Genomic DNA, 25,616 nt, shown 5'->3' on the forward strand with positions numbered 1-25,616 from the left:
AGCGCTTTCCTACATTCCTGGAGATCAAATACATCTCAAGGAGGTCCACATCATCCTGCATTCGAGAAATACGCTACTGAAGGCTCTCGAATCACGGAGAAACCTAGGAGAGAAGAATCAAGAGAACAATAGAATTGTACTCACAAGATTCATTAATAAAACCACATTTTTCTTTTATTTATTTTGCTTGCAGTTGATTTTCCGTGCTTATGAAAATTTGTTGCGAACAAATTTGGATTTATTAAAAGGCATATTTATCTGTTATGCCTTAAGAAAACCATGACTGGCAAGATTACTTATCATACTATCCCAATTAAATGATGTTTAACATTAGGTATTAAAGAATAATTTGAGGATGAATAATTAATATTAAGAATAAACATGAAAAGAACGATTACCTTTTTTTGATAGGTTAAAAGTGACAAACAATAGAAAAATCTATGTTAAAATATTTAATTTCATTTCTACAACTGCCTTCCCAATCGTTGAAAGACTACGCAAGAACGGTGAGGGCACACAAACAAAGAATTTCGTTGTGCGGGAATGCGATTCGCCAAGTTGGGGCAAAGAAAGTCGTCCGATCCTACTAGATTAGAAATCTAAAGGTCTCTCCTTCGAAAGGAGATCGAAAAAAGAAAAAGTTATGCGATTGATCGAACCCTTTTTTTTTTTTTTGAGAAAGAGAGAGTAGTTCTAATTTCGTGATTAAATATACATAATATTATTTAAAAAAGAATATATAAATACATAAAAATGGAGAGGATTTATCTGGGGTTTTAGGGAACACCCAGTTTAGGCATCAAGAAAATGGAGTCAATAGCTCTGGGATTAACATGCACTGCCACTGTTTTCCTTCATTCCTTTCCTTCAACTTCATCTCTCTCAACTTTTAACTCAATCAAATTTCCATCAACCACAGGTCAGCCATTTCTACTATAATCTTTTCCTAGTTTTTTTTTTCTTTCAATTTTGAGATTAAATGATTGAAAGAATCTAAAAAGTTTCAATTTTTAGCATTGCGAAGCAAGGGGATTGAAGAGAAGGACCTTTATGGACTTCCAAAGGAATTTTATGATGATGTACGTTCTTTTTTTTTTTTGGCCTCTTATTGTTTCTGGGTCTGTTTCATTTTTGATGTTTGAGCATACAATTCCTATATGTCACCAATAAATTATCCAAAAATTGGGGTAGGGAAGACGGGGAATCAAACCCCAACCAGCTGAGCTACTGACATTCCTTGTAATAATTTTGGTTGGATTACTGGTTTCTAGTTTGGTTCTTGAAAAAGGGTAAAAGATAAGGTTACAAGGGTCAAAAGATTCTAAATTTAGTGCTCGCAAGTACCCCCTTTGTTTCAATTTGGCTGTCTTACTTTCCTTTTTAATCTCTCTCGAGAAACTCTTAAATACTAACTTCGAGAAGACCACAAGATTAAGAGCATTGTGGTACATTCTACCAATTTTAGTTTAAGATCACAAGTTTCAGAAGTATTCTTTTCATTCTTAAACTTTGTGCCTAGTCCAAAACCTTTGGAGTAATACTGTAATGGAGTATAAATTATTGTAGAGAGAGTAATGTATAAGCAAAAAGGAAGGTTAATGTGGTGCTAAGCTTTCTCTTAATAGGAATGGCAAGCTAAACAAAGGGAAAAGACTAAGGAATTGCATAGACGACGTCAACAAGAGGAAGAGGAAGAGGAGGAAAAGATAGATGAATATCGTGAAATTGGATTGCGATTGAAAGATTATCCAGAAGAAGAGCTTGTAAAGGCCAAGAAATTGGTTGCCAGCTTCATTAGATCAGCTGAAGAAGTGGAAGAGGTGAACAACTTTTATTGCTAATGTATATTCTTATTTATTTCTGGTTGGTTATAGATAATATACTCAAGGTGTATGAGGCCTTCCATGTGATGCAAACTGTATTTGTTTTCTAGAATAATAGAATTTTAGCCTTTATGAGAACATTAACATTGTACCTTGTTAAGTATTTGACTTAAATACCCAGTCTAGGAGAATCTGAACAATGTGAAAGTTGTAACGGAGCTGGTGTTAATACAAACAAGAAAATCACTAATTGCTTTGTTTTTTTCTTTTTCCTTTTTTCGATAAGAAGAAATTATTCTCTTTGGCCTTACCGATGTCTTAGTAAGAAAACTAGTAGCAAAGGGGTTATCTTTTAGCTTTACCTACCCCTTGTTACCTCGTGTCCCCTTCAAGAGAGTCAGAAGCAAAAATCCTCATTTCTCAAGGATACGATTTTTTTTCATCAATTGCTAATTTAGAGTTGTACAAATTAATTTATTGATCATGTTGATTTATGTGGCCTTGAGAAAATTAGTAGAAGAGTTCAGTTTTGGAGCTATAGATTTCTCCTCCTTCTGTAGGTTACAGAATTGATCCCCAACAACCCTTCTTTCTCTTGAGAGACATCTTTCCTGAGTTATGGTTATCGATCGTGCTGTTAATTTAGCCTTTAGAACTCTTCTTGCTTGTGAAATCTATCTATCTATTATACTTGAACTTCAGCTACTTGGATGTGACATAGAATATACATAAACATCTTCCTATTAAATCCTTTTCTTATGATATTGATCTGTCTATTTCAATTTTTCTTTTTTGATGACTGAGAAATACCGAGGTTTGGATGGTACCATGGTGGATAATGGGCCTGCCACTCTACCTTTCTCCACCTTAACACCCGGCTTTTGTTTACAACTGGGTTTGAGGCGTACAAGTCAAACCGAACCGACGAAAAACAGACTACTCTTGGTTTGATTTGGTATTAGAAGAAAAAAAGTCAAACCAAACCAAACCGACATATATATATCTACAATTTATTCTGTTTGTCGATAAAAAATATTATTTACATATATTCTATTTTGTTGATATATTTTTAGTTAGTTTATAGTTTTCAATTTTATACATTTTATTTCAAATTTGGGCTTGTAAAATTTTATAAATATTATATATACTAAAAATATTATTTATAATCTACTTTGTTAATATATTTTTAGTTAGTTTATAGTTTTCAATGTTTATATATTTTATTTTAAATTTGGACTTGTAAAAATTGTAAAAATTTTATTTTTATTAAGATACGAAGTTACAATTATATTGTTATAGTTTTTCAAATTCGAAGTTAGCAATTTACTTTGTAAATTTTTTTTGTATTCAGTTTGCCTCTAGCCTTTAATCTTATTAATTTAACATAATGAACGTTGATATTTCTCAAAAAAAAAAAAAAAAAAACTATTTTGTACTCGTGTGAGTTTTACAGTCCTTTCGAAAATTTCTATTCACTTAACATTTTTTATGTTTAGTATATCACATAGGTAAGTGAAAAAATATTTGATCGCTTTTTCAAGTACCGTAAAGTTGTAAAAAATCGAAAAAACCGAAAAAAATCCAAAAGAACCGACTAAAGCCTAAACCGAAAAAACCGAATTTATATGGTTTGATTTGATTTTTAGATTTAATAAACCGACATAATTGGTTTAGATTTTTTTAAAATGAAAAACCAAACCAAGCCGCCCTATGTACACCCCTACGGCTGTGACATCTGCCTAAACCACACATTTCTTATTGGACATTTTTCCTTCTATGGATCCTGTTTTGATGTTTATGTGCAGAAAATTGAGGCAGCTGCAGAAAAAGGTGAACTTGATGAACTTGTTCTATTGATCATATGGAATCGGCTTGATCTTGCTCGGCGTGATGTAAGCATTTTATGGCTTATCTTACCTTTCTATGACTAGCTCAGCTACCCTTTTGTATTTCCTTTGCTTTTGCTTGTTTGTGCGATGGATTCTCCTTTTGGTCGTCAGTGTATGTGTCACATCACTTTAGCATGTTCTTTAGTTCATGAGCTCAGATGGAAACCGGTGTCTGCTGCAAAATTTAATCATTCCTACAGAGTAGCGAATTTGGAGCAGAATCTATACAAGGTTTTCCCAAAATAAAATGGCTTAGTTTAAATGAGAAAATTTACAGGACTTACTGTGACAATTAAATGATGAAATGCGCCATGGATGATATTTCATGCAATATTAAAACTTTTGGTATTGTTCATCACTTTATTGACAATTCTGTCAATTCCTTTAGATTCCATAGTCATGTGCTTAAATTCCTTCATATGCACTGTGCAATCTTTGATTAGTATGGTATTGTTGCATAGGAAGTGTGGAAATGGGAATAAGTCTTTTTCATACTTTGGTGTAATAGAAGACTATGCAGCCTCCTAGTTCTGTGCTTGTATAGAATATCCTCTAGAAGTCCATGTGTGGTAGCTTAGTGAGCCCTCATCGCTAACTCTTTAGTAAAAGGAACAAAAGAAAAATCTAATGTGTGTAAAATTTCTTTTTTGTGCATTCCAGGATGAGAAAGATGCAGTTCGAAGTCTTGATCTCTTGTACAGGCGAGTTGAGGTATGTGAAAACAGTCTTCTGTAGAAGCGGTCCTGACCCAAAACTCGTATTTCTTTGATATCATTTATTTAAAACATAGACTCTTTTAGGGGTTTGGGCTAAAATCATCCCTCAAGTATAACCCAAACTTAGGGTATATCCTTATGGTAACAAAAACATCCTTTAGATATCCCAAACTTTGCAATAAACATCCTTATGTTAAAAAACTAACAGCTGAGACAAATACATGTGCACATAACTTCCTCCCAAATCTCCATATACTGTACAATTGATTTCCTCCCAATTCCTTCCCCTGATCCTTATGTAGACTTCTACCTAAATGCTAATTCTATAAGGCTCATCTATACTATAGTATGATAAATTGTATGAAGTTCATAGCTGTACCCACTGGAGCAGATTTTTTTTCTGCACAAAAACATAAAAGGAGAGTCCCAACATTTTGTGGCTATTGTTTATGAAGATGAAGAAATCCGTACAGTATATGGAGATTTGGGAGGAAGTCATGTGCTTGACACATGGATTTATTTCAGCTGCTAGTTTTTTAACATAAGGTTGTTTATTGCAAAATGTAGGGATAGTTGAAGGATGTTTTTTGTTCATAATTATACCGTAAGAATGTACTCTAAGTTTGGGTTATACTTGAGCGATGATTTTAGCCCTAAAGTCACCTGTATTTTCATTTAACTCTATTATACTTGGTAATTTTAACCTTGATAGTGTTGTATCCCTCTGCCTGCCTAAAGTAACTTTTTTGTGGTTGACTGCCATTTTAAGGAAGTGCTCATCATCTCAAGTATCCAGCTTTGATAAGTATCTTACCCATTTGTGGACCTTTGACGAATGGGCCAAGTAGATGTGATTTACTGTTTATTTTTATCTCTCACTCGTGTCCTTCCTTTTTTAGTTTGTCTTTATATTACAGGCTTTTGCTCATGTCTTTTCCTGACTGTACACGATCGTGTTTTATCTCTCATCATGCGGGAAAAATACACAGCTTTCTCTGTCTGTCTATTGTTTTTCTTGTCTAAAACCTTTATCCTTGCATTTAGACAGAGATTTTGAAGCGGGAAGCAACTCCTGCCATGAGACTACTGAATGATCTTCTGAATATGCATGATGGTGGACTAGACAATGAAGGATGGCTCAAGGCATGTAAAAAACGTATGGTTGATACATTTCCTCGAGAGGACCCATTTAGTATTCTTGTACCTGCAGGTTTCGACATTGACACGGTATAATTGTACTCTTTCAAGTTGTTTTCTGATTTAATATGAACTGTGTATCATCACAGTTTTCTCTCACAGAACGGCATAACCTGATTTTACTTGTGTGATATTACATTCACTTCTCTATATGTGGTATAAGCACATTAATTTGTTACGTTAAGGCATCTAAAGTTGCTTTTCTAACTTTGCATTTCTTGTTAGCATCAAGGTCCTCTAAGACCAACTTTGGAAGCTGACGATATGCTTTTGAGGATAGATTTTGTCAGAGAGGTGGACGAACTGTTAAAGGAGGTGCGATCTGAATATACAGAATCATTAGAAGCACAAGGACTTGATCCAGAATCAGTCGCGAGTAGATTGAAACAACAGGAGAAGCAACGCGCAATACATCAAGTAGAAAGTCTTTTGGACCTGGCCATCAACTTGGTTTGGTAGTCAAGTTGCTGCCTCTTCCCAATTTAGAAATATAGGCAGAGTAGAAATCTCATTAGAGAAGAAAAGTTCACAGAAGGTTCATTGATAATATGTCCAGTTCGTAAGGTTCCTACTACCATTATAGTTACGACGACTCCATGCCACCAAGTTGTGACATCTTATGTAAGATAATTTTGCCATTTCTCCTTCCTTCCCCTCCCCATGGAAAAGAACTGTGTGCTTCTGCTCCTTCCCAGCCGAGTAGAGTGTCTATGTATTAGCTGGAAGAATAGCATCTGAAGCTTTACCTAGTGTACATTTAGGGGTTGTTTGGAAGGATACATTAAGAATCATAATGTATGTAGTAGTTTTGTGTATTACTAATACCTTGTTCAGTACATTTTTTTACACTCTATTTGATGTTATATTATGTATGTTTAGTAGGTGACAAATCATGGTATTAGCAATGTTAAAGACATAATTGCATGTCTATCTTTCAACATCCTTTTCACTGTATTTGATCTACATTACAAACATCCTTTACATATTTGAAGCTGCAAAAGAAAATGTTTAGACACAAGAACTCTCAGTAAAAACTTTTTATTTATTCAGAAAAAAAAAAACCTCTTATTTAAACATACATATACTTAGGGGCTTTACAAACTATTGCCTCTTAGAAGAAAGTCTAAATCTGTTTCTTTCACTTGCTAGAATCTATTTCAGTTAGTCTCTGAGCTTCAAACAGCACACAGCTGTGAGACTTCATCTCATATGCAACTAATTCATCTTCAACTGGAGTTCCCTTCTCATCAAAAAACCCAGGAAAAGGGAGGGCTGTGTCAACGAGACGATACCATACCATATCTGTTGGAGGTGGTGGAAGGATAACACTCTCTGAATCACCAGCCCCATTGAAAGCAACAAACAGGTCACCTCCGATATCAGAGAGTAATGTATGGCTGACTTCAGCATCGGCCTTCAAAGTCATAGCCAAGAATTTGCTAGATGGGTCATCCCATTTCGGAGGAGATTGGTCACTCCCATGCCACTGGATGTTTTCTTCCTTCAAGAAGTTTCTCTTTTGAAGAAGATCACTTCTTCTCATTCTTAAATTACTCAAGAATGAAATAAACTGGGCAATCTGAGTCCCAAAACCAGTTTTTAAAGTATTCCAATCCAAAGATTTTCGAGCATCATATGCTGGGGAACCTCCTGAAGACTGACCACACTCGTCTCCCATGTTAAGTACTGGTACACCTAGAGAAATGAACAATATGAACAGAAAATTACGAACTTGTTTAAGTCGTCTCTCTAGGACAATACTATTAGTCGTGGCGCCTTCTTGTCCACAGTTCCAACTTAACTCTGAAGCCACTTCACTATTACTGAAGCTAACCAGGTCAACAAGTGTAAGTCCAGAATTTCTGGCAATATAATTGAAAGAGAATGCAGGACCTCGTCCACCTGCGAAGATATCCCCACTTCCACAAAGTCGTGTTGCTAGATTGCTTAGAAGACCCTCACCTCTCAAGAAGTCTCGAATGTCATCACAAAATCTCATATTTATCTCTGCCCATCTCCTCCAGTGAGGGAATAAATTTTCCGTAGAATCATTGGTTAATGGATTCCAATTATCTGCAATCATCTTGACCTTTGAAAGGATAAGATCAAAGGCAATAGCTTCAACTAATGGAGGACGAGATAGAATCTCTCCATTGAACCCTCTCAACAAGGAAGAAGCGTTAACAAAAACAAAACCATCAATATGAAACTCAATTACCCAGTGGCGGAGACAGTCCAAAATCATTTGTTGGACTATGGGGCAATTGCAATTCAATGCATTTTGAATATTCAGATCCTGACCACCTTTTATGCAATATGAAAAGTTATCAACATTCATCAAAGGTGCATCCTCTGCAGTGTGAGTGAAAACAACTTCAAGAAAAACCTCTATCCCGTTAGCATGTAATTTCTTAACCATATCCTTCATAGTTTTAATGACAGAAAGAGGGTCACCAGAAGGTCCATACATATTTCCAGGTGAAAAGAAATGCCACGGATAATAGGGTCCTTTCTGCTCATCGAAAGGGAAAATTGGCTCCAGTAACATTGCATTCACACCAAGATCTTTCAAATGGTGCCATTTTTCGCTAATGCCAGAGAAAGTTCCAGCAAGGTTATCAGGTAGCTTGCTGGACTTGTCCTTTGTAAAATGAGTCACGTTTATGCGGTAAATTATTAGTTTCTCCATAGGTAAGCTAGGAGGGACATCACCGCTCCAATCATAGCCAGGTTCAAGGCATAGTTCTCCAAGATATTTTGGACGTATCTCAGACCCACCCTGACGAGGAATAACACTCCTTATAACCTTAGCATATGGGTCCAAAAGAACCAGCTCTCCCTTCCCAGAAGTAGCCGCCTTAAATCTATAACCATAAGTCTTAAATGGCAAAGAACAATCTAAAGCAGCATGCCAAATATCACCTGATCGATTAATATAAGGATCTAGATCAATTTCTAAAGAAGGTTTTTCAACTGATATGTCATCATACAAGCACAAAACTACACCCTTTGCACTGCGTGAGTAGAGAGCGAAATTCACGTATCCATCTGGCTGAAAGGAAATACCCAATGGAGCAGGATGCCCTGAACTGAGACCAACCGGTACAACAAAATTCGTGTTCCTGTGGCTTCTGATTTCTGAGTTTTCCATGTCAGAAACTAGTTGTGACTTCATATAGAAGGAGATATAGAAGGGGACTAAACTTACTTCAAAATCCAGCTCAACAGTGACCTTGCCTGAAGGTCCTTGCACAAATGGTGTTTCAACAGTACTACTTTTTCCATCTGCTCCACGTCTATTTAGATCTAGAGGCATAAAGCATGAAGCATCCGATCTAAAAAGACCCCAAACCATAACCAGCTCAGAATGTGCATCTGAGAGCTCCAACGGCAAAACTTCTACAAGCACTTTGTACTTTCCATTTGTCTTTTCCACGAAAACTTTCACTTGACCACCAATAGCTGTCCTGAAAAGGTAAGTGGGAACCCTTTTTGCAGATGGAACAAGCGAAATTCTCGATCCTGATAGTGCTTTTAGTCTATGAGCTCTCCTAGGAGCTTCTTGATCATTATTTCGACCTATGCCAGAGAAATTCATGTCTTCCAATTCCAGCTTCCTTGGACTGCATACTATTTTCCCACGGTTACCTGACGATGCAGGAACCAACTTGGTTGACTCAGTACTGCCATAGCTCAACAAATGTGAATGCACAGCCAACTGTATTGGTGAAGTTTCCATTAGCAGCACTCAATGTTATGACAGGGTCAGATATAGAACTCGGTGGATCACATATTCTTAATCATGTCCTGCAAAAACACAAAAACAAACACTACTTATCTGAAAAGGAGTTGGAAGAGGTAGTTGCCTTGGCGAGAATTCTTCAACAGGTAGAACGACTAGAGTAAAACACCATAATGGAAGTAACTGATGAACTAAACTCGGAAATAAATTGCAAGAATCATACACCACTACCTTAAAAAACAGTAGACTCAAACTATTAACGGAGGGCAAACATACTTGAAGTAAACAACTTATACTCTTCCCCGTGTTTCAATTTGTTCGTCTTAATTTTCTTCTTAGTCCATTTCAAAAAGAATGTTTGTACTTCTTTTTCGACAACTACTTAATTCTAAATTTCCACAGATCACAAAATTATTCATACATTCTGCCTATCTTTAGTGCTTTAAAACCACAAGATTCAAATGTCTTTCTTTATTTTCTCAAACTCCGACTCAATCCAAAATCAGACAAACAAATTAAAACAGAATGAGTACCACCTATAAATCAGGTCAAATTTATAACATCAAAAAGGTCATTACTAGTATTGATGAATCAGTTTTGCTAAATACTTTTTATTTTGTGAACCAAACATTTTAAGCAAATATTATCAAAATTGATTGTTACAGCATATAGTATCAGTCTATCACAACTTGAAGCTATTATCAAATTGGAAGCAAAGAAGAATTTACACTATAACAGTCCAGTTGAGGATTTTATTAAGAAATGTAAGTGAACAAAACACAAACAATATACTAATTTTTTTGTAGTTTAGCATGAAAAATCAGTCCAAATCTAGTCTGAAGCAGAAATTAAAGTAAGAAAAAATGAAAAAATGTAGAGAGAGAAAGTGAAAACATACCCATTAGGATTTAGTCAGAGAAACAGAATGTGAGGAATTTGAGAGCAGTACCAATCTGGGTCCATTTATTTGTTCTTTTTCTGTTATTTCCATATATGACCCCTTTTTTTCCCTCATGATTTTAGGCAAATTATTTTTAGATTTTTCGAGATATAAATTTTTATATTTTTAAATCCTAATATCTCTCAAATTATGTTTGTAATTTCAAATAGTGTTTAGGTATGTAGGACACAAATTATTCAGTAGAATGCAGTCATATATTTAATTGATTTCGAGTTAAAATTAATATTTATGTTTTACATCATTAAAATATTAATATATTATATTTAAAGTATAAATATATGTTTCAGTTAAAGATAAAAATAAAGATTAATTTATTTAAAGAATAAAAAAATAAAAATCACAAAAAATCATACAATTAATTATTTATTTCTTCCGTTGAACATGGGTTTTTGGGCAAATGGGCCCAACTGCTTCTTGATCCGTGAAATATCTCATAATAATATATTTATAGAAAAAAATAATCACATAATATTTTGAATTTTAATTTAAAAAAAAAATTCAATGTTACTCCAATTTATACGACATTATTTTTTTTTATGCATCACAAAAAAATTGTCCTTTATTTGATAGCATCATCCTTATTTTATTTTATTGAATCTTACTTAATCTATTATTATAAAAAAAAATATTAAAAATAATTAATTAAGTATTAACATGACTTTTATAAAGTAATTTAATAAATATTACAAAATCTTCCTTTATTTCTTAAATCCTCTGCTTGATCAAAATAATTCAAATATCTCACGTCAAATATTTGAAACATGGACCCCACTTAAATCACTCAAACCAAAATAGTTTTTATCTTTTGAATTTGTTAAAAGGGAAAAGGGTCTAATATACCCCTCAACTTTGTCATTTGCAGCTGATATACCCCTCGTTATGAAAGTGGCTCATATATGCCCCTACCGTTATACAAACGGCTCACATATACCCCTGCCGTTACAAAATGGCTCACATATACCCTTCATTTAACGGAAGTTAAAAAAATTAGTTTTAAATTTATATTTATTACTTTTAATTTTTTTAAAAAATTATTTAGGGGTATATATGATTCTTCTATCAAAGTTTAAGGTATATTTTAATTTTTTTAATACATAAATTATTTTTTGACTTCTTTTATTATAATTATTTGAGTTTCTTATTCTTATTTTGTTTTTTTCTTTCATTCCTTTGTTTAAAGAAAAAAAATTAAACTATTTTTTTGTCTATATTTTAATTTGATTTTTGTATTCGAAGAAAAAAATTTGGTCATCTACAATAAGTTTTACAAGAATATTAGTGAAACATAAATAAATTTGATTATCAATATAATAATTCTAAATTAGCCACTGAAACAAAAAAAAAGTCAAAAAAATATGTTTGACGAGGATTAAATTTATTCATATGGGATTATATTTTTATAGAAAAAAATAAATAAAAAGTTAGCTTAAAATTATCTTTTTTTTCATTTCCGTTAGAGGAAAAGAGTATATGTGAGTCATTTGTTTATAAGTAGGGGTATATATGAGTCACTTTCATAACAAGGGGTATATCAGCTGCAAATAACAAAGTTGAGGGTATATCAGACCCTTTTCCCTTGTTAAAATATATATAAAAATAATTTTTAAAAAACATTACTTTAAAATATCAAAACAAGGGTAAATAGATAAAAGTGTAACGTCCTCCTACTATATTTTTGGATCTTCTCCATTTGATTAAATTCTTTTAAGTGGTTACTCACATTTAAAAATTATGAAATAAAGTTTTTTAAAAAATTAAGAAAAATAAAAAAAATATGGAATGAGGTTATTTTACTTTGTTTTTACAACAATAAATTCACTCAATTTATGTGTCATATATGTTCAGAGTCACTATTATTGAGTTGTAAATTAAGATTCGCAAGACATAAAGCTAATATGCTTACAACAACATAACCAATGTAGTCCGATAGATGTACACAAACCTTGTTTTCGCAATTTAATATGTTTGTGGAGCTTATTATAGGGACCTTTCTTTTGGTCACTTTGTACTTTGATTGCTTAGACATTGAAGTACCATTATAGTTTTACACTTCCATTTTAGCCTTCGGATTCTGCACATAAACATCAGATGGTATGAACAAGTTAAAGAAAATCTTTCTTTCTCCTATATATTGCGAGCATTTACACGCGCCTGAAGCTGAGATATCATCATCATCGCGCGTTTAAGTTCTGCATTCAGTACATTCTGATTGTTTCATGTTCTACTGCAGAAATCTCAGCACAAGCTATAGTGGGGAGAACAGAATAAAGAATAGAAACCACTTCATTTTAAGTACTTTCTATCTGCCTTTGGGTGACAAAACTGACTCTATAGCCCGGGTCTCAGACGCCTTCTTCAGAATGAGACTTACTATTCCTGCGTGATCTCTTGGTAGGAACAAGTGGATTATTCTCCTCATCGTCAACTGCTGACGGTCTGTCTAACTCCACACCTTTAAAAACTGGGTGGACATAAGCATTCTTGAGATATGCTTTAAGATTAAGAGTTGGTTCTGTCGCCCGTTCTAGTGTATCCTTCACCATTGCATCCTGCACCAGACACTCAACAATCTTAGCCTAAGTTGACAAACATGGTCAATAGCATTTCTAGATAGAGGAAAATGTAAAAAGTATGTGTAAAGATTGAATTCTTTCCTATTAGCACTTGAACCAGCACGGTGGCAGTATAATAAACGAACAAATTTCTAGAATATATGAACTTTTCGTTCTTCCTATTTACTAACCTGCAAGGGGAATTTTACAAATGCCGACTCATATCGGCCCTTGCAAAATATATGGAACCAGATTGTCAAAACTGGAAGTGCAATCATTACAGGTGTTGATTTGGAAATATTTTTGGTGCTCAACAAACCCAGCAATAGAAGCTGGGATATCACCAAACCTGTAAGTATACGACGATGCACATCTGGCCAAAATGCTGCGCCGCTCTCATACTTCTGATCGTACACATTAATGATCTAGAGGGAAGAGCAAATTTTCAGTATCTGACCATTTGATGGATATCTAGGGAGCAGAAACAGCAAATATTAAATGTTGAAGTTCAAGACCCCTACTAAATTGCACCATCTAAAATAGTTCAAGTTGCATGAAATGGATAAAAGAGCTGATAATTTCAAGTTGCATACAATGGATAAAAGAGCTGATAATTTCAAGCTGTCCTGAAGAGAAAGCAAGGTAAAGTAGCACATAATAAGTGCGGAAAAAACATCATCTAACTTCTAAGAGGTGACTTGCAGAGCTGAGTAGCAATTAAAGTACCATATATTTGTATATGGTGATGAAGTACTGCTTATTCTTGTGCCTAAATGTATAATAGTAATTGGTTTTTTCTTCTTCTTTTTTGCGTTATAGTAATCCTTTCATTTCTCTCTCTGAAGACCTGCTATTGTTTTAGTAGGTACTTGTTAAAGTCCCACATCAGTGGGATCAGAGGTCTTTGGTCTCCTTATATGGTCTTAGGCAAACCTCCCCTCCTCATGAGTTAGCTTTTGGAGTTGAGTTAGGCCCAAGATCCATTTCTAGTCAAGCTCATCCCAATTCATTGTTTACGATGTTGGCCTCCTGTTCTTATATTGTCCATGATCCAAATATCCAGTCTTGGGCGTGCGGGGGCGTTAAAGTTACACATCTGTGGGATAAGAGGTCCTTGGTCTCCTCATATAGTCTTTGGTTATCCTCCCTTCATGTACTAGGTTTTGGGGCTGAATTCGGCCCATGATCCATGTGAGAAAATAGGAGATAAATATTACTCCCTCTGACCCAATTTATGTTGGCACTTTTCGTTTTTCGAGAGTCAAACAGTTTAAGTTTGACCGGGAATTTGCGCATGAAATTTTCAACTTCTTTTAAGTGAAATTTATATATTTGTAAACTACATAAAAAGCACTATAAGTCACAACATTTGATAATTCAAAATGTTTAAAAGATCTATGAAAAATTCCCGGTCAAAGTTAGACTTGTTTGAATCTCGAAATCCAAAAAGTGCCACATGAAATGGGACGGAGGGAGCATTGAATTGTGTGGATGAGGAGAGTTTGGATTCTTTGACATAATATCAGAGCCAGGTCCATCACGACTTATTATTTACTGATGTTGGGACCCGTTTTAAATTATCCACACTCCAAGTGTCCGGCCTTGGTCATGAGGCAAGGTGTTGAGTCCCAAAGCGGTGGGATGAGTAGAAGTTGGATTCTTCACACTTCTTACATCTGCTATTTGTTCAGTTTTTTTTTAGATAAATCTGCTAATTTCAGTAAAATAGTTCCAGCAGCAGTTAACTGGGTTTGTTTAATCAAATAATGTGTTATTGACATAAATAAGTAAAGGGGTGTCATCTCTTTAGCTGAATAAAGTGTTTTTTTTTTACCACAAATATGAAGCAGGAACGAAGTGTTTAAAAAAAATAATAATCAAGAGCAGGGTCAATTGTTCAGAATGAATGTTGTTGGCTTGTTGCACACTGAAAATACAAACTACACATTCTATATTTTCGTCATTGGCGATCCACAAATCGAAATGTAATTTTTAGAGAACACTAGATTTTTTTAGGCTCATTGCTATTACGCATTTATCACACATCTCGTAGGTATCTTCTATCTAATATCTGTTGCAAAAGGAACAGTGAACATACCTGATGGCGAAAAACCATATAAGAGAACGCGAAGAAGACAATGATGAAAGGCAGGAGTATAGGTGTGACCACCGAGTACACAAGGCCTAGTAGGAAGTACAGTTGTATGCGAGGTTCTGATACAGAGAAATTCAACGAACCGGGATCTGTAGCCTGCTGTCTATCCTGATCTGTCTTTACCAGAAAAGTATTCTTAAGATGAAACATAATGAAAGGAACCAATCTAAGAATCTCTGCAGCAATTCCCGCCCAACCATCAACCATTATGTAGGTAATGAAGAAAGTAGCCTTCAACGGCATAGCTACACCAACTGTTTTTGGAATTCTGAACATAATGGAAAAGGTTAAACAAACTGGTGCATATGATCAAGACAGAAGAAGAAATGCTCATAGAATATATAACCTTTAAATGAAGATATCCTTTCATATCAAACACAGAGAAGTATGTAATAAGGAATTTCCTATAAACAAGTTCAGACTCCTTTCAATATCTAAAGTCACTTAAATAATCCAAACTCTTGATGCCTCATATACCTCAACACACATAATGTAGCCCAATAATAGATCGGTCAATGTAATGCATCTGCAGTTGCAGCGTTCGCTGAACATCATATAATGATAACTGCACTTTGAGGGGAAATATTATTCAAAAAGTACAACTATAACATCAAAATAACCCCATCTATGTTTTAATGCCCCCTATAATAGATCGGTCACAAGCAAGGATCGGCTATCAAAATTAGTGTAGTATATGCCAATATGGAACAATCGACAGAAGCAATTCTAGATAACAGTAATATCCTAATGCGAAAAGGTTACTTTTTCAGATAGCTCCATCTCTGAACCAAGAAATAAATAATCATAGGAGGTGTGACATGTTTATCACTGGATAATGTGAATATAATCTTCTTTCCTCTTTTCTTGTTTTAATTTTCAGGAATGGTGAAGTTGAAAACCTAATCCTTCAAATCTTTGTTGTGGATAAGATAAATTATACGACCTTTGGTTGAATCTAAAGACTAGATCAAGGCTCCCTCACTACATTCCAAGGCAAGCTCCTATTACATCCTACTATTCCTGATATTCCCACTTCATTTAATTTTTTGGTTTCTTTCTAGCAGTCCAAAGGTAAGATCCGTCAACATTTCATGGCTTCCATTTAAACGAGCAGTAGAAACTCACTCCGATGGAGGCTCATCCACGAATCTCTGAAGCTGCTCAAAGGCTGCTCCAGTGATGATACTTCCCAAGAACACGTTGACAAGGATAAAAAAATGATATTTAGTCGCTGATCTTCTGTCCAAAGATGATAGTGATGTATAGCCTTCTATTTTTGACATGGCCATTAGAATCATAGGAAGAAGAATTAGAAAGATCTTCAATATAATCCCAGGAAGAACACCTTGGATAAAGGATTTGACAACTTCCCTGTAACAGAAATGTCCAGAAGTAAGAACCAATTATTGATTTCTTAAATACATAATATCCTCAACTAATATATCTAAAGACGTCCTCAAGTGCAAATATAGAAGTCTGGTGCTAATTTCGTGGTGTCTTTGTCTTTCTAGATAAGTCAGCTAAACTGCTTACCTTCCCCAGGAAAAGATTTTGAAAGGACAAAAGAGAGAATGGGAGACTACTGAAAAGAGTATAAAAGTATATACATAGACCTCTAGTTCAGAGCATCTGGTAACCTGAACGCTTATATGGAAAGGGTACAAATATTCTTATGGTATAATCATCCATCAACACAACGGCATTTCAAAAATTGCTTTGTTTCATTTTTTCTCTTTTATGTATAAACACTAGCACCACATTTTACTAACTTAACAGCATAAGATCACTTTTTTTAGTGAGTGAAAAAATCATTAAGTAAGACAAGCACTTACATTTGTATCAATGGCCTTAAGACGGGAAGTTTATTCTCTATACCATCAATGCTTGCCAAAGATTGAACAAATGCAATAGGGATCATAAAAAAGAATGTAAGGAAGAAGAAAGCAACAGTCATTAGCAGTTTGCGGATATTGAGTTCAACAAATGGTATTGAAAGATTATTCCAATAGACGTCACGTGGTTCAGGAGCCCATTGTGTCAACCAAATGGTTGGGTTACTTGATTGTTGTGTTTGAGCACAGACAGCTGCTCCCCAACGAGATTTGAATGAAACGAATGCTGCAGGAACTATTGCTTTGGGATCACTCATTACCTTTTCTCTTTCTATAGTTTCCTACATCAAAGGGATAGTCTATTACCATAATGCAACAGGAAATCCAAATATTAATTGCTAAACTTCAAGCCTTTTCCATTAGCAAAATTACCAATTGTTGCTAATTGGTTGCCCTTAATTCTCTTGATATTGGCAAATCATCTTATTTTGCAAAGATATTCATGATACAATGTGTATTAAATTAAAACCAATCTTTGACAAGCTTAGCAAGTTTTTAGAGAAAGTTTACTTACTGGTAAAGTAAAGACGAGAACCTATGTCTTATTTCAACGTAAATTGGTCTACAATCACCTTGTACAAGCTAACATACAAAATTAGACGCAGCAAATAAAATTACCAATACTACCACATGTTATGTTATGTTTTTCTCAACTTTAAATCCAAGAATCATCATATTTACAAGAGACGTCAAAAGAAGCTGAGAATATTTTCTCGCGTGCTAGCTAACAACAAATATTAGCGAGAATAAACATTTGGCCCAATTCATGCAAGGTCTGTCAGGAGAAATCACCTTCTTTGCTCTAAGTTCAAAAGAGCTAGTTGAAACATGTTTTTTTTCAAGATGGTGCGTAAAATATGGAAAAATCTGAAAGGTCACATTTTTATGTATGAGCATGTACTCCAATTAAATCTTTGGCCCTGCTGAAGGTGTATATGTACCTGTTAAATAGTCCTCAATGACTCATTTATCTTTCCAGATTTGATCATGTATGCCATAACTACAATGCTTATTGCTTTTTCTTAACAAACCTCCAGTGTACAAAATCAGTTTGGGGTTTCCAACATGCAGCTCATTTGATGGGAAAGAAAGAACATGATTTGTAACTATGAATTAGTTACGGCAGTAGCATAGAACGAATCGATTGGAAGTATAACCCAACCCATGAAGAACTTTAAAACAGTGGTGCATGTAAATGGAAGAAAAGAAATACTTCAAGCAAAAAAAGTATTTATTCAGATGAATTCATAAAGAATAAAGAGAAATAAGATACAACAGTCAGAGACACTTACTTCTTTACTCAACTTCTCAATTTCTGTGGTATAATAGTCGATGGCATCCACAGTTTTTCCCCAAAGGCCCCAAACTCCTGTCTATACATGACTGAACATGAGATTCGCTATGTATGATTGACTCACTAAACTTAACAAGAAAACAAACAGGAAATGAAAATAAACTATGCTTTGGGGTTTAGAAAGGTAATAAGGTAAAGAAGAAAAAGAAAGTACCTTCGTTTTTGGCTTAATCTTAGGGTTCCTCTCATACTTAGTTTGGTAGTATGTGAGCCAATTTTTGTAGCTCTTCTTCTTTTCCACCAACTTAGCTAAATTATTTGCATTGTAAACAACCTACAAGTTGAATAAGTACAAGGTTGATTAATCTCAGTAACTAATTTGCATTGTAAACAACCTACAAGTTGAATAAGTATAAGGTTGATCAATTGCAGTAACCGAAAAATGCCAGGACATGTAAGAATGAGAAATGGATAAATCCCTATACATCTCAGCATAACTAGGCTAGATAGGACATAACATAACTATGTCATCTAAGAAGGGAAGGAGACATGATATTAAACAATATCTGTATATTTCCCTGTCATTGTCTGAATTCTGAAATACATCATTCTTGATATTCAAATGGATAGAGACCTGGTGTGTTAGATAATGATCTGGATGATTCACACAAAAGAAATGTTCGACATGCTCGCTCACTGATTCATCTGGATCTGGAGGGACATTTCTCACAAGGACCTATAAGAGCACAGCACTGGTAAACTAACCAAACAGTTTACACCAAACACTCTAACATTTCAATGAATTATGTCATGCACCTACAGTGAACTGATCAGGCCGACGATTTTCAGAGGCCAGAAACTGAAGCCTCATGGTTGTTATTATATGATATTCTTTGTACAGTATATAGCAGGTCCAAAATGTGACTACGTAAGCCACTACCAGGTGTGCCCAAAACCTGAAATTTTTTTAGAAGACTTAAGTTAGCAAGTATCATCCTTATATAAACCACTAAACAAATGAAACTGCAGGAGCTAAGCCTGAAAAGAGTACCAAACGAGGTGCTATTTTATACATTACTATTTCACTATGCAACAGAAGTGATGAAACAAGAAAATTCATCAATGTGGTGCCATAAAACCTGAGATGAATATATATTCCATTAACATTTTTCGCAAACATGCAGATATGTGTGAATATCTTTTTGAAACCTTGATTATAGAATTTTATTAAAAATATAATTATGGTTTGTGACGTGCAGTTACTTTACCAATTTAATATTTATGATGAACATTTTACACAAGAAACTCTATTTTATAAAATGGTTGAATAGAAGCAAGTAGCTTTTTTTACAACAACGTCAACACGAGAAACTAATACAGAAAGGGAAAAAGTCAATCCTCACCTCTTTGACGCATCCGGCACATTGGATATCGAAAGTTTATCAATAGCGCTGAATGTTAGACCCTCAGTTTTCTCTAATGATTTCCCAGACCAATTGACAGGCACTAAAACCGCAAAAGAAAGTAGCGCGAGAGGAACAAAGATTTTCAAGCTGCATTGATAATACTGGAATTAGCACTGATACATAAAAAGACAACAATAACTTAAATCATTTTTTTCTGCCCACTTATCCCCTAAAAGTTCCTAGTGACAATGAAGGAAGCATAACCGAAAGCCTTCCGTTATCATTAAAAACTATAGCCTTTAAAGTGAAATGGACAAGAAATATTGTAAATGTTGTGAACTTACCCAAGAAGGTATATCCGTATATACACGGCAGAATCAAGACCAGCATGATCAATAAGCTCTGGTTCTGGCATTCTTAGAGCTGCAGGCATCCAATTCAAGAACCTTAGGTATGTTCTGCAGTCCAAGTTGACAAATTTTTTCACAAATGTTCCAGAAGTTCTCGGACTTGCTCGTATACCCTTCAGATACCATTTTGAAAAGTACACTCTGTCGTTCATTGGTTGGAGTCGTAGAATAGCAAATGCCACAAGAAATGCAAATGCAGATAGAAGATTGAGCACAGCTGAGAGAATAATATCTTTACTGCTAGCCATGTTTCCCTCCAAATGTTACTTGTAACCTGATCTTTCTGCAAGAAAAGGTATGTAGTGAGAACATGTATGATGATATTGACCGGGGAAGATAGGTTTAAGTATAAGACTTGACAACTTCTCCTGTTATGGTATTTCTCATAATTAGACCAAATTACTCATAACTTAGTTTAACAATATGTCATCAGTGCAATCAGCAGTCAGCAGAAGGGGGTGCAGCCTTGTTCCCAGACTGAACCAGTAATTACAATGCACAGCATAAATATATGTGCAAATCAGTACAATTACAGGAAATACTAAAAAAAATTGAACTCACTTTCAAGAGTAAGAGCTTAAATGTTGAACCTGAAAATCCAAATTCTGGTTCTCCTCTGGCAGTCAGCACCTTTCGCTTTATTATCAAGGCACCTTTGCCAGCCACAATGATGGTGCACTTTTACTCTAACAGACTGTACTTTTGTGCTAACCTACAAATTCAATGACAATATCTACAAAATAAGTACCGAAGTATACATATGCTTCACCACTAAGTAATTGAAGAAACATCAAAGTTACAACAAAACTTATCCAGAAACAGTATGCTATGGCATTGCTATGCTGTCAGAGACATGCAGATAGACATTTCCCTGTTTTTGGTAAAACCCCTCATAACAAAAAGAAGAGAATCATAAAATAAACTTCTTGGGGTGATTTCTTCCCCTCCCAAGTCAGATACCCCTGGAATTAGTCGAGCTACGTGCAAGTTGATTCGACACCAGGGTCATCAAAAATAAAATACTCTGTTTAAGCCCAGAGTTGCAAAGAATAAAACAATGAGAACATGAAACAGCTTGTACATAAATCATGTAGAAAACAAATTAGAATCAAGAACAGAGGCCCATCAACTTTTAATTATTTTCTTCTCTTCTATGAATTCAAAATTTGCTTATTCCAATATCATGAGGTTCGAAAAAAGTCTCTCATAATCAAGAAAACACACGAAAAATCAAAACTTTTTGACATATGATTACAAATTTAAGAAGATTAATAAACAAAAAAAAAACTAACCAAAAACGACCCAAGATTCTTGCTTTCCGTCCTCTCACAATTTTTCTACACCCCTTTTGTCCAAACAAAACAAAAGTTTAGATTTTTTATAACAATGAGGTGAATGTGAATGATAACAACAACAACAACAAAACAGCCACCTCTCTCTTTTTTCTATGCGAATATGAAAAAAAAAAGATTTCAGTTTGGTTTGTGAGAGAATTAATTAGGGTTTCTGTGAGGAAGATTAATGACAGAAAAAATGGCCGGGCCTGAGAGTGAACGGGAAAAAAAAAAGCAGCGACGGGGACCGGCCTTCCTTTGGCAGGGGCAAAACTTGCTGTCATCAGACACTTTTACCGAATAAACGTTATATGCTCTTATTAAAACACACCTCACCTCCTCATTAACCAATTCCACAAATGCCCCCCTCTCTTTTATTTCCTTTTCGAGTTTTGTCGTGGTTTTTTCACTTCTGTTATTTTTATTTTTGAACTAATTTGTTATGATTTTTGTTGGGTCGGAATCTATTAAATAGCTGCCTTTTCATTTCGCAATAAATTTCTTGTCAATCATCTCTTCTTTGCTTCTCTCACTTTATACAAATATAGATGTATAATTTATGTTTATGTTTGTATAAAGCGAGAGAGACTGTATATATAAATACAAATGCATATCTCTCCAGGTTATACACTTATAATTATACAAATACAAAAAAAAAATTTGTCCAGTTCTTTTCTTTCTCTCTCACTTATACACTACAAATTATATAAAATACAATGTATAATTTGTGTTCATATAGGGGAGAGAGATTTGATATACAAATACAAATATTTTAACACGATTCAATTGTATATGAATTTATTTTTTTATGCATATATACAAATACAATCATTGATACACATACATACCGTAGTTACATATAAACAATTATGTAATCGATATACATATGCAATTTAACTCTCTCCTCTCTCTTCTATTATCGCTCGTCACTCTAGCCTAACACAGATTCATTATATACAAACACAATTTTCATAGACACAGACGAATTAGCGCCCGATATATGCCAATTGCCACAATTTCAAATTAGATGTTCTGTAGCAAACATAATTTAGTTATGAGGCGCGCAAATAGCAAAATTATAGCTATAAAATATTAATATGATTTTTATCTTTGACATTCCTAAAATTTACTCTATTTAAAATTCTAAATTTAAATGTCACTCTCATATTTTTAATTATTTTCTTTTATTTTTGCGATTAATAAAATAGATTAAACCAAAATAAAACTTAATGTGAATAGATTTATGTCATGCATAAATTGAATGACATTTTATTATTTTATTATCTCAGTAAATATGTTATACAAATATACCTAAAGTGGAAGGCATTATAGAAAGTTGAAAATTAGTTTTTACCTTCTTGCCAATCATTGATAAGAAGATCAAATTATAGACATTGTAATTTAATTTAGTGTGGAGGTTTGTTTTAGCTCACACGCATAATAAATAAATTTAACATAAAATTATGATCATAAATAGTGATTGAATTAGTAAATTGTTTATTTAATTTATTCATGAAATATATATATTTGAGGTGATATGAATTGTTTTATATAACTATATATGTAATTTGGACATTTCAATTTTCATATAGTGATTTTTCAATCTATCATTATAAGATACACTTGAATAGAAAAATTATCTACTTGTTCAATGCATTTTCTCTTCTTTTCTATTCTTTTTAGTTATATTATTTCAAACTTAATTTTTGTTATAATATGGGTAATTTTTTTGTTTCATTTTATTTGACATTTTTAATTTTGTAACTTAAATAAGTTTATTTTTTATTGTAAATTTTTTATAGATTCTTTAATCATTTTAAATTATTAATTATTGTGATCTATAATATTTTTAAATAATTTATAAATATATAATTTTTGCTAAATTATTTAACTCTCAAAAAAATTAAAAATATCAGATAAATTAAACGGTAACCTCGGACAAGAAATGCTCTAGACAAGAATAACCTCGGACAAACAAACGACAGGAGCCAACAACCACCGCCCAAGATAGGGAATCATCCTTTTTTATTTATATTTAAAAGAATGATGAGGTTTTTTTATTTATTTAAAAATAATTTCACTAAATTTTTCTATACATGAATTTTATAAAATATTTAGAGGAAAATCATATAAACATGCTACATCAAAAAAAAATTTATCATTTATGTTAATATAATTTTTCTAATTAATTATAATAATTTTTTGAAATTAAATAGATTGTAAGGTGCTTGCCTCTTTCTCTGTATTTTTTTCGCTTACTTCTCTTTTTTTGTTTATTCTTCTTTTTTTCGTCTTTTTTCTATCCCTTTATCTTTCTCCTTTTTGTTCTTTTTCTTCTTTAAAATTTCATTCATATAACTATTTTCAAATCAGTTTTTGTCCATATTTTTCATTTTTATCTAAAAATATGACGAGAAAAGTAACAGAAATTAAAGATCAAAAATTTGCACAAAATTATGTTTTCAAGCAGAAATTTCAAATCTATAAAATTAAAGCAGCAAGAACTCACCAATGATGGTTATTATAAAGCTTCAAGATTTAAATTTATTATTTAAATTTTACGAATTTGTGATTAGTTTTGATAGATTGTTCTCAAAAATAATTGAAAATGTCGTTTGGAGATTATATCTCAATTTTAAGATCATGTTTATAAGTGATTTTAGGAGAAATATTATATTGAAAGTCAAAAAGGGTTAATTTTACTGAACTATATCACAATTGTATTAAAGTTATATTAAAATTGTATTAAAATCATAAACAATAATTTATATTCAAGAGTAATACAAGTTTAGTTCAGTCTATAGATTATTATCATGTCTTTCGTTAGTTATGTTTTCATTTATTCTTTATTTTATCTTCTAATTCAACTTTAATATTGTGTAATCACTTTTAATGCAAATTTTATTCATTTTGTAGTTTGTTATTTGTCACAATTAGATTACTTATTTAATTTATTATTAATATAAGTTTAATTCACTCTATAGATCATTGTCTTGTTTTCATTAATTACATTTTTCATTCATGCTTAATTCTCTCTTCTAATTCAATTTTAGTGTTTGTGTAATACACTTCTAATGCAAATTTAATATATTTTGCAGTTTATTGGTTGATTTGTTACTATTGAATTACTTGTTTAATTCATTATTGATACAAGTTTAATTCACTCTATAGATCAACGTTTGGTCTTTCATTAGTCATTTTTTTTTATTTCATGATTAATTCTCTCTTCTAATTCAACTTTAATATTTATTTTATATACTTTTTATACAAGCTTAATTCATTTTACAATTTATTGGTTGTTTTGTTACTATTAATTTATTTATTTCATTATTGATACAAATTTTATTCAATTTATAGATAATAAGATCTTTTGTTTGCCACATTTTGCTTTCAATTTAGTTGCTTTTTTTTAAAGATCAAAAAAGAGCTCATAAAAGAAGTGGGTAAAGAGAAGAGAGGAAGAAAGAGTGCGAGAGAGATAGAAAAAAGAAAGCGAAAAGTGGAAGGAAATTAAAAAAAAAGAGCGAGAGAGACACTTTAATAAAATACATAATATTGTCATATATTGTTATAAATGATAATAATTATAAAATATATCAAAATAAGTAATTATTTTTTAAAAAGAATCCCCTCATGTAATTAGTTCATATTTAAAATTATAGAATTTTAATATTTTGCGGTGACGTATCATATTATAACCTATTACGAAATGATATATAAATATGTCTTTTGATTTAATTTTTATGGATGTTTATGTCATTTAATTTTGGTGTACGCAAGTAAACATTTAAAATTGTGAACACGTAGACATTCACAATCTAAATGATATGATACACGTAAAACGCCACATAGAACACAAAATTGTTTGTAGAACGTCACTAGGTTGAATACGGAATATGTTTATTTATTCAATTTCATGTACTGAAAATTAAAGGCACAAATATCAGTTAAAGTTAAGTTAAAGAAAATATTTATATATTATCCCTATTATTTTTAGGAAAAATTATTGAAATACACGTCTTATGTTCTACTTATTTTCAATATCCCCTTCTATTTCTAAAAGTATCTATAAAAAAATATTTCTTTAATAAATTTTTATTTCTTTAATGTATCCGAGCTTCATATCCCATGTATTGAGCCGGTGTTTAATGTATCCGAGCTACATATTATGTGTCTGATTTATTTTATAATGTATCTGAGCTAGTTTTTAATGTATTCAAGCTACATATTATGTATCCGAGCTAG

General features: G+C 32.9%; 3 protein-coding genes across 5 annotated transcripts; 1 reads left to right on the forward strand and 2 right to left on the reverse strand.

Annotated features, from left to right (window-relative positions):
• The first annotated feature begins 752 nt into the window (after positions 1–752).
• LOC107031150 (protein PALE CRESS, chloroplastic) lies at positions 753–6,497 on the forward strand. The gene is made up of 7 exons (XM_015232394.2): positions 753–919; positions 1,015–1,079; positions 1,626–1,820; positions 3,629–3,715; positions 4,373–4,423; positions 5,473–5,655; positions 5,851–6,497. Exons 1-7 carry the CDS (start codon positions 808–810, stop codon positions 6,082–6,084), a joined length of 927 nt encoding a protein of 308 aa, XP_015087880.1. The 5' UTR covers positions 753–807; the 3' UTR covers positions 6,085–6,497.
• An 89-nt stretch (positions 6,498–6,586) lies between these two features.
• On the reverse strand, positions 6,587–10,373 carry LOC107031149 (isoamylase 2, chloroplastic). The gene is made up of 2 exons (XM_015232393.2): positions 10,266–10,373; positions 6,587–9,432 (listed from the first exon to the last, which is right to left on the reverse strand). The coding sequence occupies exon 2, from the start codon at positions 9,362–9,364 to the stop codon at positions 6,764–6,766; it is 2,601 nt and encodes an 866-aa protein (XP_015087879.1). The 5' UTR covers positions 9,365–9,432; positions 10,266–10,373; the 3' UTR covers positions 6,587–6,763.
• A 1,886-nt stretch (positions 10,374–12,259) lies between these two features.
• LOC107029821 (CSC1-like protein At4g02900) lies at positions 12,260–21,683 on the reverse strand. Of its 3 annotated transcripts, XM_027919478.1 has the most exons (14): positions 21,470–21,683; positions 21,330–21,382; positions 20,599–20,749; positions 19,972–20,320; positions 19,625–19,774; positions 19,042–19,177; positions 18,856–18,957; positions 18,436–18,555; positions 18,220–18,300; positions 16,868–17,208; positions 16,161–16,406; positions 14,979–15,303; positions 13,072–13,305; positions 12,671–12,877 (listed from the first exon to the last, which is right to left on the reverse strand). In XM_027919478.1, the coding sequence occupies exons 4-14, from the start codon at positions 20,283–20,285 to the stop codon at positions 12,671–12,673; spliced, it is 2,256 nt and encodes a 751-aa protein (XP_027775279.1). In that variant the 5' UTR covers positions 20,286–20,320; positions 20,599–20,749; positions 21,330–21,382; positions 21,470–21,683. The 3 variants fall into 3 exon arrangements, with proteins under 3 accessions (XP_015086753.1, XP_027775279.1, XP_027775278.1); XM_015231267.2 differs by having other exon boundaries at positions 12,260–12,877; positions 21,330–21,682; XM_027919477.1 differs by having other exon boundaries at positions 20,628–20,749; positions 21,330–21,683.
• Positions 21,684–25,616: the final 3,933 nt, after the last annotated feature.

The sequence above is a fragment of the Solanum pennellii genome, chromosome 9 (genome assembly GCF_001406875.1).
Source record: "Solanum pennellii chromosome 9, SPENNV200".
Taxonomy (NCBI): Eukaryota; Viridiplantae; Streptophyta; class Magnoliopsida; order Solanales; family Solanaceae; genus Solanum; species Solanum pennellii.